Source organism: Rhea pennata, chromosome 9 (assembly GCF_028389875.1).
Source record: "Rhea pennata isolate bPtePen1 chromosome 9, bPtePen1.pri, whole genome shotgun sequence".
Classification (NCBI taxonomy): Eukaryota; Metazoa; Chordata; class Aves; order Rheiformes; family Rheidae; genus Rhea; species Rhea pennata.
Window position 1 is genome coordinate 18,688,414 of NC_084671.1, and position 18,642 is coordinate 18,707,055.

At 39.1% G+C, this 18,642-nt stretch overlaps 1 protein-coding gene across 1 annotated transcript in view; it reads left to right on the top strand.

Moving 5' to 3' along the window:
- Positions 1-629: 629 nt before the first annotated feature.
- Positions 630-18,642, top strand: part of SPHKAP (SPHK1 interactor, AKAP domain containing) — a 56,277-nt gene continuing 38,264 nt past the window's right edge. Inside the window, exons 1-2 of the mRNA XM_062582980.1 lie at positions 630-713; positions 7,433-7,543. Coding sequence (XP_062438964.1) covers positions 630-713; positions 7,433-7,543 — 195 coding nt within the window. The remainder of the gene's footprint in view (positions 714-7,432; positions 7,544-18,642) is intronic.

Consider the following 18,642-nt stretch of genomic DNA (forward strand, 5'->3'; position numbering starts at 1 on the left):
GTCTGTACAGTCCCCAAGTACATATAGTTCTGCTGTGTATAACTGACTCACAAAACAGAACAGACTTACCTTTGCTGTAAGCCTACACTATATCAAGGTATTCTGCCTGAGTTACGGAATTCAGCTCTTTTTAACGTTTTGGTGACTGCTCCTTAACTTCTGCTATCCAGGCAGATGATAATGAGGATGAACTACAGCAAGCATTTCTTTATATGCTGTCTACCAAGCCGAATTAACGCAGCGAGCATTTCATTTGCTGCTCCAATCTGCTTACTTATGAAAAGAAGCTAGTACTGTGCTTTATTGTATTATTCAAGGCAGGCAGACATAATTATAGACGGCTAAGTGCTATCCTTTAGTCTTCAAAAAGCATGGGACTGCTATTTCATATTCACAGTATGACAGCTCAGGATAGTAGTTTTGTAAAAAGGGGAAATTAATGTAATGAATAGTAATGTCAGCAAGGAGACTATAGAGAACTTCTTGTAATCTACGTTAATTTACATCTCTTTACTAAACTATATTTTTGGTATCATTTCAGTTGCTTATGTAGCTGAGTCACTGGAAAGGTTTTTGGAGTTCCCTTTCTTTTCTTATTCTTTTTCTTCAGCAACTTTGAATCTCCACTGATGTATGAAGTCCTAGAGCACCAACACAGCAGCACAGACAGTTCGGGAAGCAGCTTGGAAAGCTCTGTGACAGCATGCAAGAAGGTAACTTCTAAGTTTATTTTACTTTCAAAGATAGATATATCCCAGGTTATAGCTCTGCTTCTTAGCATTCACATTTATTTGGAATACAAAATTAAAGTAAAGCCTGGGAAAAAAAAACGATTGAAACAGAAGAATAAAGTCCGGGTGCTGTTGCAGTAACTTGCAACTTTGGCCGCATGGGCTATGCTCGTCTGGCACCAAAATGTATTTTATATACATGAGAGGAAAACTTTGCCTGAATGTTTCTATTTTCCTTTGTTATCTGAAAATAGGAAATAGAAGTAATACATAGCATGAATACTTTCAGGGCTGCTCTTTAATAGGTGCAAGTTTCTGCAGGTTCTGCAAGCTTGAAGGTTCAGAACTTTGCTTCTCTCAGTTCAACATAATGTAGTGTCCTGAATGAAACAGAGCTTTTCTGCCTTCCCTGCTATCTGACTAGCTGGGTTTCAGCAACCCAGGAAGTTAATATAGTTTGACTGCTTTTGTTTCCATTGCCCTGATGGGTTTGTATATAGTTACTTAATTTAGAGGACATGACAAAAAAGAGAAAAGCAATGCCTCCGTATGTCATTAGGTGGAACCAGGCATGACTGACATTAGTTTCTGCATATAGGTATTTCAGTACAACAGGTGAAGAGCCTGTATGCTTCCATTCATGCCTGCTTCCCTGGGTCAGATGGCGGTGGTGTGGTCTAAGGGAAGGGCACTGTCAAAGAGCTGTTGAGGATGGCAGACCATCTTTCATCTCTCACTTTGCAATAACCCATAGAGCTCTACTGTCTCCCACAGGCATAGTTCTAGAGCTGGTAATAAAGCGTCTGTTTTGCCACAGATATATTACAAAGCTTCACAGTTCATTCAGTTTACTTACTATTTTTTCTTTTCCTTCCATCAAAAACAATAATGTTTTCCATTTGTGTTTTCAAACACACACACACACACACACACATACATACACAGATATGTATATACAGAGGGAGAAAGCTAAAACATGCAGAAGATAAAGATTTATTTTCCTTGTCCTTCTGAAAACCACCTTAGGTGGGGGTAAGTATTGACTGTGTTCAGAAATCTTGTTAATTGTAAAATCATTGAAATAATTTTATATTAACTGTGTTTAAAAGTGATCAATGCTTCTGAAGATGACCAAGCTGGAACAATTATAAAGGCTAGCCTTTACCACATATTTTAGAGCTGCTTCACCTGTCTGATCCCTTACACTTGAACTTTTCATTGTAACACAAGTTAATTTTATGATTCTAGGCATGCTGAAAGAAGTGATTCATTTCTGCCAACACTTCTGACAAACAGCAGGATATTTTGGGCTTCTTTACAGCACTGTCACAGAATGTGTTTGCATTCGTTTTTGTGGAAAAGGATATAGAATCATCAAAAGAGGCCATTACCTTCTCTTTAATCCTATGTTAGTTATGGTGATTTTTAAGGTAGATGAATAACTGGTGCTGGTATGAAAAACTGTGGATTCCTACTGCAAGGAAATGGTTAAATAGTTCACTTGCAGGTTTGAATACTAGTATTTGGCATGAATGACTCCTGTCAGGAACCATATGAGATACGGTCTGTTGCCACACAGGCCAATCTGAACAAATGCAGAAGAGGTGCCCCTTCATATCTCATCTTACTCTGCATGTCCCACTTTCATATCTTTTTTGATGAGAGGTAATTAACCAAGGCAATTAAGATTATCAGCCATGAAGATGCAAATGTTTCACTTGTGGAGCAGAGCCTTTTTAATGTCATCTTGGTTATACAGATTTACTGTGTATTAATGTTTTTTGATCTAAATCTGGGAGCAGGAAACTGTTACACTAAACTTGTATGCCACATTTTCCTCTGGGAAAGAGTGACTTTTCCAGCCTACATTGTGCTAGAGGCTGATTTAGTTCATTGATTCACAACACACTGAGTAATGCTGACGGCTGAGACTCTATGTAAGAGTGGAAAATTTTTTTCTTTTTTTTTTTTTTAGAACCATGAATTACTGCTGATTTCACATTTAGTGTACAATGCAGACTCATCCTAAATTGTTTTCCAAGTGTGATGATCCCACTCTGCACAGATATACAGCAGTATAGCATGTGCAGCTGTTACACATAAGTATGGTCAATGAATCAAGTTCTGCTTTAACTTGTACCATTATAAATCAGAAGAAACATCACCGAATTCAGAAAAATTATTAAGGATGTATGTCAAAGGAGCTGGCCCAGAACTTGTCTCAATTAGGTAAGAGTGAAGAAAACTACAAGATAGGAGGAGGAAATTTTGGCAAGCAGTGATACTCACCACGAAAGTGTAGACTGTAATCAAGAAGGATGCTGACTGACAGCTGAAGCAGCGCAAGTTAAGATTTCTTATCCTTTGATACAGATCAGCTCAGTATATTTTGCAAAGACATGCCTAATTGCAAAAGTGGCAATCAGAACGTATTGGTCATGTTGCATCTCTGAGGAATAACTGCACTCCCACTGCATTTGAGAAGTTAATTAGCCCTGTTAATTTAGGACAGCTCCTTCAGGATATTCTGTAAAAGCATGAATATCTTAGGAAGTTCAGATGTACACACACAGAGAGATATGCCCAAAAGTTCATATGGTTTCTATATGCAAATTTTTGGACAACAGGAATATGTACTCCTACTGCAGTCAGCAGATTGTCTTTCCTCTATAGAAGTTAGAGTGGGAAGGTTTTGAGGGATAACATACCTGTAATGATCATAATGAACATACTTGAAATGCAGAAACACACATCTCATAAGGTAGAGTGTACACTCATCCAAAGTTTACCCCTCCATCCTTGTCCCTGCTGCCCCAAATGTCACTTTCCCTCTCCCAAGCTCTGTTCAGATCCATGTAAAAGCAGAGCCATCTGCAAGGAGGCCTCTCCCACTTATTCCTGCATGTCTCCATTTCCCAGAAGTATCTTATCTCAGTAATTTCCAGAGGCTTCCCAGTGACTTTAGTCCTACTTGTATTCTTTAGTTGTGTGATCTCCACCAGCTTCTGCTCGCTCAACAGCGTATCCTGTTTTAGTTCTTTCACCTAACTCCTTCAAATGCAGATTACTGAGAATTATGATCTCAGACCTCCTGTGTTGCACCTTTCTTCACATTTCTGATTACATTCTCAAGTTCACTCACAGAAATGCTTGTGCACAAGAGAGAGCAGAATCTGGCTCAGGAAGATGATCATCTTGCCAGTGTTCATCTCCCCAAGGTTGCTAAAAATCACATGTTCTCCAAAGCTTTCATGCAATAATTTCTATCCTCAGTTTCAAAGTCATGAAAAGATGCTGTAAGAATTTACTGTAAGACATAGTAATCTATAAACCCTCTTGGAGTGACTTGAAATTTGACAACTATGGCCTGACTGAAGCATTTGTTATTTCTTCTGTTGCTGTGTTACCAGTATTTGCTTCTGGAAAAAAACATCCCCTGAAAGGGAGATAGAGATGCCAAGAGGTGTCAGACATCCCACAGGAGGAAAACTATGTGAAATTTGGCATACCCAGCTCGTTTCGTGGGTTAGCTGCAGTAATCATCTGCTATGACCCAGCTGTTCTAATGAGAAGTTAGGTATGCACACCAAGTCATTATGAGACAAAGAGGGGTACCCAGGGTTTCTGAAATTTGTTTCCACACAATTATTTATGTCTACTCTAATTTCTCAGAAACTGGCTGAGATCTGGGGAAGAAAACTCTAAAGTGATTAAAGCTGAAGATAAATGTGCTATGATTTTTAAGGAAATTTAATGTGTCTACTTGTTAAAACAAAAGCTATTTCAGCTAAAAGGACTGTTTCCTGTGCATGCAAAATTATGTCAAACAGGTGATTATAACTTCAACCAATAAAGCTGAGAAGATCTACTGTCAGATGAAGTCTGAAATCATATATATAGTGTGTCTGTGTGTGCGCACACGTGCATGCGTGTATCTTCAATTCTGCGTTTTCATAAAAGCTTCAGAATTTAGCATTTTTTGGAACCCCAGGTATATAAAGAGGAAAAAAAATGTTTGATTCTGTGTTTTACCCATCAGTTTATAATGGTTTTTCACATTTGAAAACATTTATCAAAAAAATGACTAACGGTTTATAATGCTAACGGGGAATTGTTTCTATGGGATATGGAATATATTATTTTCCCCATCTAGTCTCAGAGTTAGTTATGGTGGCAGAAATCTATCTTGCTGAGACAGGAGGTTATAAAATTTATTGAGTGCAGAGTCATTGAACTGGTAAACAAGATTAGCTTGCAGTCCCCAAGAAAAGGCTGCTGTAGATGTGAAGCATTCACAAGCCTTTGTCATTCTCAGAACAAAGTCTTTGGGCACAGTGTTTTTTTAATGAGTATTTTGTGACCCCTAAATACATTTGTATTGTGAAGCTCTTTGGTAGAAATCCCACACCAGGCCTAGAGTACAAAGGGTCTTTGCATATAAAGCTCCTTTCTTCTGCATGGTAAAGAGAAGACAAACACCAGAAAGGTGCAAAGCCCGTAACTTGCAGACGGCACGGCAGGAATGCCAGATTTACGAGATGTGGTGTTCTCTATTACTTCATCCATCATCTGTGGCTGACTTTTATTTAGAAATCAATGGGGAATGATACTGGGAATGCAGTATTAGCTGTCTATCTGGCTTTCTGCCAGAGAGGTAAAATTAGAGTGGGTGTTAGTCTGTGCGTGGTAATAAGCTTACTTCTGGATTGTCCCTGAGTATTAAAAAAATTGTGTCAGCTGGCTAGATCAGCTTTCCACACTCAGTCATCTTCCATGAGAAATGAGGAGGCCTCACAGGTTCTTCCTAAGCAATGGATCTAGGCATACAGGTCAAATGTTCCTGAGTATTTCTAAAGTAAAACAAAGGCCTGTCCATGCAAAATATGCAATAAGAAAGCAAAATACTGTGATTAGATTTTTCCAGATATGACAACTTTATATATCGAAATATAATTATTAAAAGTAAAGGCTAAATAGGTAGAGCAGAGCCTGTTTCTGTGTAATACAGAAATTGCCAGAAAAGCGAGTAAAATACACCCTCCTTTAGCACAAATACTCCTGTTAACATTGCCATATAAAATGTTTTACAGGTACAATCATTGCTGTTACTATTCTTCCCCTGCTGTTATTTACACTGAGTGTCTTTTTTGCATGGAAGGATTTTGCAGAATGTGAAAAAAAAATACGTCCAATTGGTGGTCCACAGATGAATTTAGTGGACTATCACAGTAACTGAAATACATGCCGTAAACTGAATGATGTGAGTAACCTCACTGAGCAAACGAGGCTGACAGGGATTTTGCGGAGAGCTCAGTTCCTCCAGGAGGTCAGTGCCCCTCTCTGTTGGCTAGGCAGTGAGCTCCCTCTCGTTACGCATGTGCATACCTCCTCTTCCTCTTCCTCTTCCTCCCTATCCTCAATTATTTATCCTTGGCATCATATTAAACAGAGAATGAATCCTCAGGTAAAATAAACAACCTTTACAGTGTTAACACAGTCTAGCAGTGTAGAAATTAAACCCAAGGTACCACCACACCTCCCACTTCCACTTTCTTCCCTAAATAAAATTAGGGTCAATTAGTCCAGTCTTCACCATTCCAGTGAAAGGGCAGACTGTGCTTGCTCATGCTGTCAGCTGTCTTCCTCACTTGTTGCAGAGTTTTTTGCTGTGACCCCGTAACAGACAGTACAAGCCTGCCAGTTTTCATATATGGCTCTTTCTGCCCCCACAGATTGCGTGGTTAGAGGAGCAGCCTTACTCTGGCTCCATAGTCACAGCAGCGCAGCTCCTGGTCATGGCTGGGCACAGCCGGTCCAGGTGCACAAGCTGCTTTCAGACGTGAAGGCATTTCAAAGAAATCTTACACCATGTTCAAAAAGACAGAAATTTCTAAATGTAACTTGCTGCATGTATGTTTTAGTAACATATTAGAGGTCTGTTTATTAAAAGGGAGATTTGACCCCCATGAACATTGTGCATATTTATATAGGGGGGACAGATAAGGAATTCAGTTCAATTCAGACTTGCAGAACTGGCTTTGCCTCTTTCTAGACTACAGATACTAGTAGCCCCACTTTGATTTTGTTTGGACAAAGCTTGTCCTTATGCTGTGGGATTGAGTCAGCAGCACCGAGAGATGAAGTAAAAGTTTTAGTCTCAGGGTACTGACCAAGCTCAGTGCTCTTTATAGCAGGTCTTTAACTACCATCAGCTTCTTAGAAAGCAGAATATGTGTAAGAAGAAAAAATTTGTACCCAGGCAGCCCCAGAAATGAGGCTGCTTGCAGAATGAATAGGTCTGGTCTGTTGTGGAAAGAAAATCATAAAGGCTGCAACTTTGTACACTTGGGTATAATTAAATAATTAGTTTTGCCAACAGCTACGTTTATCACTTTAACACAGAACAAAATTCCCAGCAATATTTTCCCATACAAATGTTTTGGTAGGCATCTTCCTTAAAATATCATGAAGGACTTTCAGTTCAAGGAAATTGGCTAATCCTTTAAGGGTTATATGAATCACTTGAATCCCAGTTGCATTAACTGGATAGGTCCAAAAGGAACAGGGGTCCTAATCTTGTCCCAAACAAAATTTGTAGGCAAGATTCCCTTTGAGCTCCATGATAGAGTTCAGGCTCCCAGAGCACATTAGGACTAAGTAAATTTTTAAATGATTTTAACTATTTTTAACTATTTTAACAGATTCTCTGCAGTAACAGTCTGCTAGAGTCAACAGACTACTGGCTGCAGAATCAGAGGACACCATGCCAAATTGGCTTTCTGGAAGACAAGTCAGAAAGCAACTGTGCCTCAGTAAGTACTCACTATAATCTCCTCTGGGAAAAAGTCCATTGAGAGCTATTTGGGTAGGTGTGGGGGCAACCACAGTACATGTTAAATTAAAAAAAAAAAAAAAAAAAAAAAAGAAGTCGATGACTCTCTGGCACTGAAATAATAGTAATCTGTCTATAGTTTTTGTCATTTCCAGCTGTATGTTAAAAGCAATCACTCCAAGCAAAAATGCATACAGATTTCTGTACAGACTACATTAATAAAGATTACTGCAGACATTTCCCCACATTTAGCCTTCAGACTTTGGCACTCCATATTTTATTATGCTTATAGTCTACAGCTGACAAGAGAGGAAAATAGGCCAAAGAGAAAATTATTCTAAGCCATAACTTGTTAAGTGGCAGGTTGGAAAGAGCAGGTGTTTAAAAGGCTTCTAAATGTTCTTGAAGGCATAAAGATAAAATTAAAGAGAAAACTCTTTCCATATTAGATGAGGAGAAGCTGCTGGAGAACTCCAACAGAATTATTTTACATTTGAAATGAAATTTAAATCCCAGTATTATGGGTTATAATGCAGTTAAATTAAGAATAGCTTTTGGTTAAGTGTGTGTATGAATAAATAGGAGTTGTTTTAACATTGCTTTATACGCTATCTACATGAAACTGGATGGTAATACTTTGCTATGATTGTAATAGCTTTTTTATTTGGGGATGGGCTCAGGAGAGCAGATCCTTACTGGGATCCCATTTGATTGTTACCCTCTAACCCCACTGAGCCAACAAGGGTTTAAGAAAAGAGCAGTTTTATCTCAGCCTAAAGGTTTCCAGCACCGCTCATGCCTATAAACCAGCTGAGAACTCTCGTAGAGTCTGTCCCTCAAGGACACAGATATTTCAGCTGTAGCTTGTGAACTCAGATGCCTGCTGTCAAGAAACTGAATTGACAGTGCAATGACTGGAGGCCTCGTATCTTGCCTATGAGGTGAGACAGGGTGCTCAGAACAGTACCAGTGATACCCAGTGTAATCCCAACCCTCACCAATCTGCTAGCCCAGGCAGAGCAGGGAGCAGAGAGGTCATATCCTCTAGCAGGGCTGGTGAAGGAGCACACATACCACCAGCAGGCTCAGCTAGTTCCCTTAGGCTCCTGTAACACTTGCTCTTATTTATAAGGAAAGATCATTTCTCAAAGAACCAAGAACAGTCCAGAAAAGACAACATAGGAAATGTAATTTTAGAGCATGTCATAGTTAGGAACTAGTTCAATATTTGTCTCTGGTAGAATGGAGGTGCAAAGAAAAGACTGTGCTCAAATTTGATTTTAAAATAGCCAGGACCACTGCTTGATATGCACTAGCCACCATAATACTGCCACTAAAACAGAAAGCTGGGAGAGGCTCACTGTCATTCTGTCCATTGGACTATCAGTCTCCACAGGACAGAATCAACAAAGTACACAACCTAACCAAAGTGTGCTCGTAAGCAGCCACACAAGGTGTAAGGTGAGACTCTAAATATCTCATCTGTGTCTCTGTTTTAGTTGATGCTGGGTGGAACAAGGAAGGAGATATTAAGGGGCGATATTTAGGGGTGCTAATACTGTCCCAAGACTCCCAGAACTAGACATAAGGAGGAATTTCCTGGTCTTCAAGCATTCTACATGTATTCTCTCAAACAAAAAGTTGACAGTATTCGGAAGCGTACAACATTTTTCAGTTATGGCTGAAATGCTATCACCTGAACAGTATACTGGATAGGTTCTTACAAGAGCAGGGTAATCTAGTGGTATCTTTGTTGTTCAATATAGGGAAGGATTCCTTTTAATGCAAAAGATGTTTACAACAGTCACTTAGCTTTAGTATTTCACATCCTAGAAAAGGCTTATTTTCTTGGAGCAAATGAATAGTACTACTACTAATACAAAAATGAATGAGGTACTTACCTTTTTTGATATTTTGAGCTTTGACTTTATTCTTCAAGTTTCTTCAGACATAGCAGGAAAAGTTCAATATTTGTCTCTGGTAGGATGGAGCTGCAAAGAAAAGACTGTGCTCAAATTTGATTTTAAAATAGCCAGGACCACTGCTTGATACGCACTAGCCTCCATAATACTGCCACTAAAACATTTTTTTTCCATCTGAAAATGCAAATCAGGTTTCATCTAGCCCTGGTCAGTCACCCTGTAGGGAAAATAAGCATTATTTCTACCATTTTGCAGATGTGGGAGGGGAGGCAGAAGTACTGAAAAGACTTTTCATCCAAGTCTCCAATGGAGTTTCTCAGATGGGGGTTTGCAGCCAAAGACCAGATCTCAGAGAATGCCCACAGCTTTCCATGGCAGTCATGCAAGATGATAGTTGCCTTTTTGTTCGTGTTTGTCAAAGAAAAATGAGGCAAAGCTCTTTCCTAAGAAAACAGTTCTTGCTGCTGCAACAAGATGGTTCTGCTTATAGGCAGAGAGTGGGCAAAGGCACCCCAACAGGCTTCCAAGATGTGGAACTGCCCCACAGATCCTAATGCCCATCCTAAACTACAAAATCCTGACAGATCCCTTTCTTCCATGGGAAAAATATTAAGATATGGTTTGAAACAAGATCTGCCAAGTCATCATCTTCCATTGCCTTCTCTCTCCCTGCATAGTGTACTACAGGACAATCAGCTTTCCTTGTGCTGCTTTCTGAATATAGTGCAAACTACACACACACACACACACACACACACACAAACAGAAACCTTTTGCAATCTGCAAAGAAAAGTTTTAGTACCTAGTTGACTCTGCAATTTACACAATTACACTATAGAAGAAAAGAAATTATGTTGAAACAATTTTGTATTCATGAGATTTGAAATGTCCAATAATACATCAAATGAAATTAAAATACCATATAGCAAGACCATTAATTTAGAAGCTGAGAGGTTAAATTTTATTTTGAAACATTACTCTTCACACTAAGAGAGAAGATGCTCGGTGGCCTGGAAGTTTAGTTCTTGATCTGTCCCTGGAAGTTACTCTTTTGGGATAACAGTTATGAGCAAAACTGAAGTTTTGCTTATATTCTGGATTGATTAAATCTTAGAGAAAGTAAGGAAAGGATTTTAATTTATGTGCCTGTTACACAAATAATGTAGAAGTCTAGGTCTAAGCAGTATGCTGAAAAGCTTTGATATTAATTGTTAGGCTTGAGAAGTAGACCAGAGTGTAAGCACACTCAGGGTTTTTCCAGAATTGCTCTGCCTGCCTTATGTAGTTAAGGGGTACAGTTGGCCATGTTGAGCAAATGAGCAAACCAGGAAACAAGAAATTCTTACTACTGTGCAAAGATTAAGTGTTAGTTCTGAGACCCTTCCAAAGCATTTCGTTCTGTGTCCTTTCCAATGACTGACACTAAATGAGTAGAGGCTGCAGGAATAAGGAGGGAGAAAGACACGAACAGGGAATAGTTTCCCCAGCTTCTCAATCAGCCACCAAACCAGACTGCCTTTAGCAGAAAATAGTCTACCCTCTTTATCATGGGAAATATTACGCACTCTTTACTGATTGTGCCAGAGATGTTTTAATACAACCACCCCTGAAAGTCACCACTTGGTTTGAAGAAGTAAAAAGAATTTTAAAAAAAATCTCAAAGGTACTGTATCATTAACGGCTGCTTTTTCCAAAGACATCTGGTAATACATTTAGTTATAAAGTGTTCAGTTTTCATTTGGAAAAGTTCATGTATAGTTATAAGGGGTCTAGTCTTACTGTAACTATAAATGCAACAGGACCATATGAACATAGCTTTCATAAATGTTATATTCATTATATCCAGTTACAGATTAGCACACTTAGTACAAATAAAAATAGACTCATGGCTGTCCTACATATGCTCACAAGTATACTAACATTAATTTATTAAAACACTAAAAATTTAACTAAATTACAACAGATTGCTTTTCCAAAGGGAGAATTTTTAAGCAGAACAGGCGTTTTCATATCTATAATGGCCCATTAATCTCTGAACTGGTTAATGAAAAGATAGCCATTATGATATGAAAATAATTGTGTCAGAGGAACTATATTTCATATTTGCTTAAGTTGGAAATTTTCTCCTGGACTCTGAAAATATGAGCATGTTCACACGATATGTTCACTACTCAGTATTTCAAATTCTGGTTCCCTGTCATGATAAAAGAATTGCTAGTATGTCCATATGTAATCCCACATTAGCATGTTGCTACCAGACTTCCTTGTTGGTGATAGCTTGTTACAAGTACTGATGGTCAACAGCACTGGAATCATGGGCATAAATAAGATGGGGAACCAAATTCTCTATACCTGCTTTTCATTTTCTAATTGGGGCTTTTATTCGAGCATCTGTATGAATTGTTTAACTGAAGGGCACTGTAGGTCCTGAAATTACAGTTCTGTCCTTTGTTTTCTTGTGACTTAGTCAATCAGAAAGACAAGCAGAATTTCAGTTCTGCTCACAATAGTTACCGTAAAACTCCCAAATTTATCCCTAACTAATGAGTAACTTCTGCAATAATACTAATTGCTGAATTAGCAGAAGTGCCTATGGCATAATTTGGTACAAATATCCCTTTTGTGACACATTGCAAAGACCCGTTCCAAAAAATTTGTATTTATAGTGCTACCTGGAAATCAGGTCATTACCTAAGAAGAGGTATATAGCTAGCAAAATGGAGGTGCCACAGCTTCCCTGAAAAAGCCCTTAGGGATTGCAGATGCTCTAAGTATGGGTACTTGTTTATTCAACCTGCTCTGTCCCCATCTCTAGATGAGCAGAAGTTACCAGTTTCCCAGGGATTTCAGGAGTCCGTCCCTAACAGAGGAGCTGAACTGCCTGAGGAACATACTTGTAATGCAGCCTGGCTCCTAGTATTGGGAAGCAGCGGGGCAGGCGCCCCTTCAGGAAGGGGAGCTGGGTGCTGTGGGCACAGCAAGGCAGCGGCCTCCCCACCAGCAGCCCCATTGCACAGCCCTGAGCAGGGCAGTAGCTGAGTCCTGGTTAATCCCTGGTGCCAAGGCAGGGCTAACAGCAGCACTGGGGCCTTGGCCTGAGCTTAAATGCAGCTCCTGCACCAGCATTACTGTGCTGGCATAGCTGCCTATCTGGAATTTGACCTTAGCCATATAGTGATCATAATGGGAAGGTCCTTCAAAGCCCAGTAAACATCACATTTCTTTCAAGGAGGAAATGGCTGTCAGTGTGCTAGATTTGCTTTAAAATCTTTGTCATTTGCTTCTACCAATAAAAAAAAAAATACTGTCAGTCTCCTAATCTGTCTCAAGACTCTTGGTCTGTTATTCATACACATAGTCTTTTCACTTAAATCTTATGTTGCCCCTCTATTTACTGCTCTTCCCTTCTTATCCAACTTAAGAGACCTAGTATTTCTTCATGGACCAATTATGTTACATAATTCTAGTGACATTAACCTTACTGGTTTGCTTCAAGTATTTATGAGCAAATAAGGTTCTGGGGGTAGATAGCCAGAATCTCTCCAATGGCTATGGTCATCAAGGATCGACAGTAGAAATCGTGAGGAGAAGGAATAGCTAGATGCAGTGCCTAGTCTCCGTTGGAGAGTTCTGATATGTTGGTGAGTTGTCTGTCAATAGAAGTGTTGTATATATTGTGAATGAGCGTGATGTGAACAGAATTTGAAAGATTGTCTTTCTTTTTCCGCTTTCTGTGCACAAGTAAGGAGTAATTTTTTATCCGAGTTCTTTGTGTTTCCATTTACAAAATCAGATGAGATATACTGGGATTTAGTCCAGGGCTAACTGTCTTAGGTAATTAGGAATTTCTAGGAGACTTTCAGCAGGGGCTAGTCAGGAAGGTACAGTTAAAGGAGAGTTCTCAGAGCTTCAATTGAAGGCACCATGGGGAAGAGTGGAGGTAATTCCTAAGTTGCAGTGTTGTTTGTATTGGAATAAAGCATCTTACCATCTCTTCAAAATATCCCAGAATTGAAGTGTACTACCTTTTGTATTTAAGATGAACCTATCAGATTTTGCCATGCCATCTGCTGAAAAAGGTTAAACAGCTCCCTCAAAGAGCTTCTTCCTCTAGACTGATACTGTGAACATACATAGTAGAATGCTCTAGCAGTTCATCTTTTTTCCTCTTCAGAGAATATTTGAATAATTACTAAACATTAAATTAAACCTACTTTAATTAACAGTGATATTGTTTTGCAGCAATTTACTGCTGCAGATTAGGATACATAGTTTTGTGCTAATGTCATAATTAGATGATATAAATTTTAAAGATAGTTTAATTATGGAAGCTTTGCTTTGTTTGTTTATGCTGAATGAGAATTTAATCAAAGTCCACATAATAGAATAAAATATATGGATTCATGAGAAATAATCATTCATAAGCTGCACAAAATGACTTACAAGTGTGATGAAAATATCTGTAATGTGACAATCTTATCCCACAAAGAGACTTGTGGACAGGTATCATCTCACACATACATATCTATGCTCACTCCACTGTTGCCAACTATCTCTTTCATAGGGCCTATATCAAATGTTCTCAGCTTTGAACGTGCTTTTGAACAAACTTTGTTTAGAAAAAAAAAACTGATAGTTGCACTGTCCCTCGTTTCCCTCCAAAGACATAGGTTATTTAATCCGCAATGCTGAACATGTATGGTTAAGCAGAGAAATAGAAATTCTTCCTTTTTCAGATGACTTAGTTTCTTCTTCTAGTATGAGACTCTCCTAAAGCACAAAGTCTTAATACTGCCCACAGAAAAGTCATTTAGGAGTCTTCTTAATAGATCCTCCGACTTGATATTTTCCTTTCCCATCAATACCCTTGCAGTAAGCATCATCACAATTAGGGTGATATTGCCAGGCTACTATACATGAATCTTCATTTATCTTTTTAGGTATTTTTAAGGAAAAAAGCAATCTGGAAAGCAAGTAGAGTGCAAAACAGATGAGTGAGTTATAGTTCTGTAAGATGTTTGGCATTCATTTACCTAAAGGTGCAGTGAGATTTCCAGAAATTCTCTGGATTTTCATGCCCCAGACCAGTGGTCAGTAGCAGAGAGAAAAGCCATTGGAAGTGATATTTGCACTGAAGAAGGATCCTCTCTTAAAATGAACGCACACTCTCATGAAATGCATCATCATGCCCTTTCCCTCTTCACATGACCAGCATGGAGGATAGGAGACAGGCCTTCCACTACATGACAGCCTACCAAAAATTGCACTTGAAAACCTCTGTTCTAAGAAAATATACCCTTTCCTTCCCAAGCAGTATTTTTCCATGTGAGGGGCAGTAGGATTTCCAGACCTGCACCAGAAAAACTTTCTTCTACATAAGTGCTGCAAAATTTTATGTAAAGTATCCTGGAGAACTAGAAACAGAAAGTTTATACCATTAAATGGCAGTGATAGATATGGAAGGAGGAAATTCCCAGCTCTTCAATTAAAAAACAAAACCAAATACAGTATTCATTTCTTTGGTATAACCAAAGAACTAGCTTTTAAAGAGTCACGATGTGTCAAGGGCTATTAAGTCCTTCATGGCTTATAGCTGAAAAAAAGTCTAGCTTTGCAGGAATATGGGTGAGAGAACAGTTTCAATAAAAGGTTTAAAGATTTAAAGCATTCTTGAAATAATCCTGCAATTCCTTCAAGTGTTCTCCACTTGCAAGTACTCCCGTTCCGTAACAACACTCATAAGCGCTCACACCATAAAACTCCATAAAAGTATGTTTATAGTGTAAGATATATACATAGACACACGCAATCGTGTATTAGTTCGATCAGCCCAAGTAAGCAGCAGTAATACATGGCCAGAGCGAAGGAAGGGGGAAGAGGATAGCAGCCCAAAGTTAGGATGGACTCAGTATTATTAAAATATTCTCCAAAGCTTAATTAATCATTGGCTCCTACTGTCCTACCCCTGCCATTTGCACTGGTCCGAGGAATGCCGTCACACCCTCATAGCAGCTGCGTTTTCAGAACTGACTCCTTACCTTAACACTGCCCAGCTTGCCTATCCTAGGCAGATACCTGTGCATTGCCAATTTTAAGGCAGTTTAGCCATACAGCTTTTAAGCAAATTCCAGAGGGAGGTTAAAGATGCCATTACACAGTAGGTTGAGCTGGTTGAATCAGGGCTTCTGTGGTCTCACGTCTTCTCTGAGCCCCTGTTTCATCTTTTACACTGCCCTGGCATTTGTACAAATCTGCAGTAAGTCAGAGAGAAAAACTACCTGAAAAGTAAATACAAAACTAAGACATTAGCTTTTCTGGCCAATTCCTCCTTAAATCATATTGACACCCTATTGTCAGACAAACATCAGTACTCATTCAAGGGATGGAACAGGTACATCCAGGTAACAGCTCTGACAAATTGATTCAAACTGAACAATAGTACAGGCAGAAAGGGAGGTTCCTTGACAAGGTGTATTTGAGGAAGAAAAGATCACTTTCATTTAAATCAAATCCATTTCTTCACCCAAGTCTTTCCTTTTGGGTTTTGACACTACATATCTTTGAATGTTTAGATACAAATGTACCTATTTATATTTTACATTAGCTTCTTTGAATGCAGAGTGACTTCCAGGTAACTAGCTAGTAACAGCGCAGTCACTAGATCAGGGAATGAAAATCTATGCACTGGGATGCTTTGTCCTCTTAATCAGTGCCTATACCTCCGATGTATCCTCCGGAGTCCTCAAAGGATAGCCCTCATCAAAGGGTAAAAATCTAGTCTTACAGGAGCTCAGAAAGGATATTTCTTCCTTGGATTGGTTGTAGCCAGGAAGGCTCTCCATAAGCAAAATACAGAAGTGTACTGTTGAATTCCAAAGGAGGTTTTTTGCTTGCTTTTGGGTTTGTTTTCAGTCAGAACCATATGTATGATTTCAGGCATCATTCAAAAAAAAAAAATCTCTAAATATACTTTACTGAATAGTGACCATAATTAAAACAACTATTTTGTTTTATGGTGTTTGGAGAAGAATGACATTTCCTAGTAAACCTAGGAAAGGCCTGTTTGTCCACAAAAAATCGGCAACGCTCCCTGCAAAAATGTTTACCTTCCTTGCAGTCACACACTCAGCAGTTTGTCGGATAGACAGAGAGTTACGGAAGAATATTTATTCCACCTTTCACTCAACAGTTACTAAGGCATCTTCCAGAAGAATATTGTCTGTTTCAGAAATCAAAATCCAGTCATTGCTTTCCAGATCTAAGCCATAATTAGTAGAAGTATTTTTAGTTTTAAGTCCCATCTTCCTATTCAGCGTGGCAATACCTTAATTACATCCTGACAAGGAGGAGGAATCAACAGCTGCAGGCTAAATTGCGGCATTGAGTCTTAGCCCTTCCTCAGGCACATGTGGGTGTTCATGCTGCCCTGAGAAGGAATTATACCTTTCAGAGGGCCCCGCTGTGGCTTGCACGAAAAACTAGGAAACTCTCCTCTTTACCAGTTGTGCTCCCTCTCTGACTGAGCACAGTGTAAGTAGACTGAACACCAGTTCAGAGGAGTGCTGGCCTCTGTGAAGAAAGGATTCCGTGTATAATTTTTAAAATATGTTAATTTTTACTTTTGAGTGTATTTGGCTCAGGAAAAGATATCTTCATATATGAACTAATGTTCAAGTAGAAATTAAATATGCCTTTAGAGGGTTGTACTTCTGCATTTCAGTGCCACAGATATATTTTATGCAGTAGTCAAAAAAGCTTTTGAATTCTGTGAGAGAAGAATAATGATAGTAAGCTTTCCTTTCTTTTGCAACTTTAGATTGGTACACTCTTTAATCTTCTGTCTAGATCTTCCATCTTCTTTTCTGCCCCTCAGTGATACTCTAACAAAGCAGTTTTTCTGATATCTCTATGTAAGAGAACCACATGCCCAGCCTCACTCTGACAATGCTATAAATAGGGTTGTCCAATACCCAGAGGGTCAAGCTTTGTAATGCAGCTGTGTCCCCTTCAGCATTTCATACTGTCATATTCAGTGTTTCCATGGTCTTCTTTCTCAAGGAATGAGATCCTTGTCCTGCCTCCAGAGTGCACATCTATAACTGCTTGCTGCTGTCATAACCACAGGCTCCCTCTAACATGAATTACAGTGTGAAGCACATAGAAATGTTAAACATTGCTTATACAGGGCACTGGAGAAAGCAGATGGTGCATATGACATAAATATTTATTGGCATATTTTCTTTAAGTCATAAGTGACAATTAATTACATCAAACCCAAAGGAGTAAGCCTTAATGGAAAGAAAACATTCACAGCTGTTTTTGAAGTCGTGAATTATGAAGAGATGACTCCAGATGATTCATTAATGTAGTCTGGCCATTAAAATAGGAACAGTCTCTAATATATCAAGGCCCATAAATTCATCAAGGCCTTTGAGATGCAGACCTTCTGAAGAATAATTGGGACAAAATTTCAGGTCTATTTCCTACTAAAAATGCTGGAGGGAGAAAGGTTGTGTTAGAAGTAGCATAACACATCCTTCTGACAACATCCAGTATTCCCTAAAAAAAGCTTTGTGGTTAGGCTGGGGAGATATATCAGCTAGGAGTCACGTCAGGACCTTACTCATGTGAATTTAAGTAACTCGCAGAAGTTAGCGTATACCGGGTTGACTTCTTTTGGAAACAGTCTACTATAGCTTGCAAAAAGAGCAGTTGGAAACCCCATCTGTGTGATAGATAGCAATTGTTCGGCTCATGGGACAGATTCTCACATAAGCAAGCCTCCTGAACCCTATGCGTCAAAACAGTGAGGTATACGGGGGTTTAGAGCAAAAAAGAGGAGACATGCTCAGGCACTTCCATTTCCACAGTACTATTTCCCAGCCCCATTTTCCTGCTTGCCCTACTTGGGGGGCAGAAGGAGATTAAAGAGGCTAACCTTACTTACAAGTTGCCAAGTTCCAAGACTTCTGCTACCTTGTTCCTGCCTTTGAGCTGTGGGTTGGCACTAAACACTATTGAAAAAGTATGGTATAGGCCCACCTAGCTGCTGCCGAATTGCCTATGTTGCTCAACCTTTCAAATCAATGCAGTCTTTCTGAAGATGTTGACATCTACATGTACTGCATATTTCAGGTGTAGATGATCTGTCCCATGT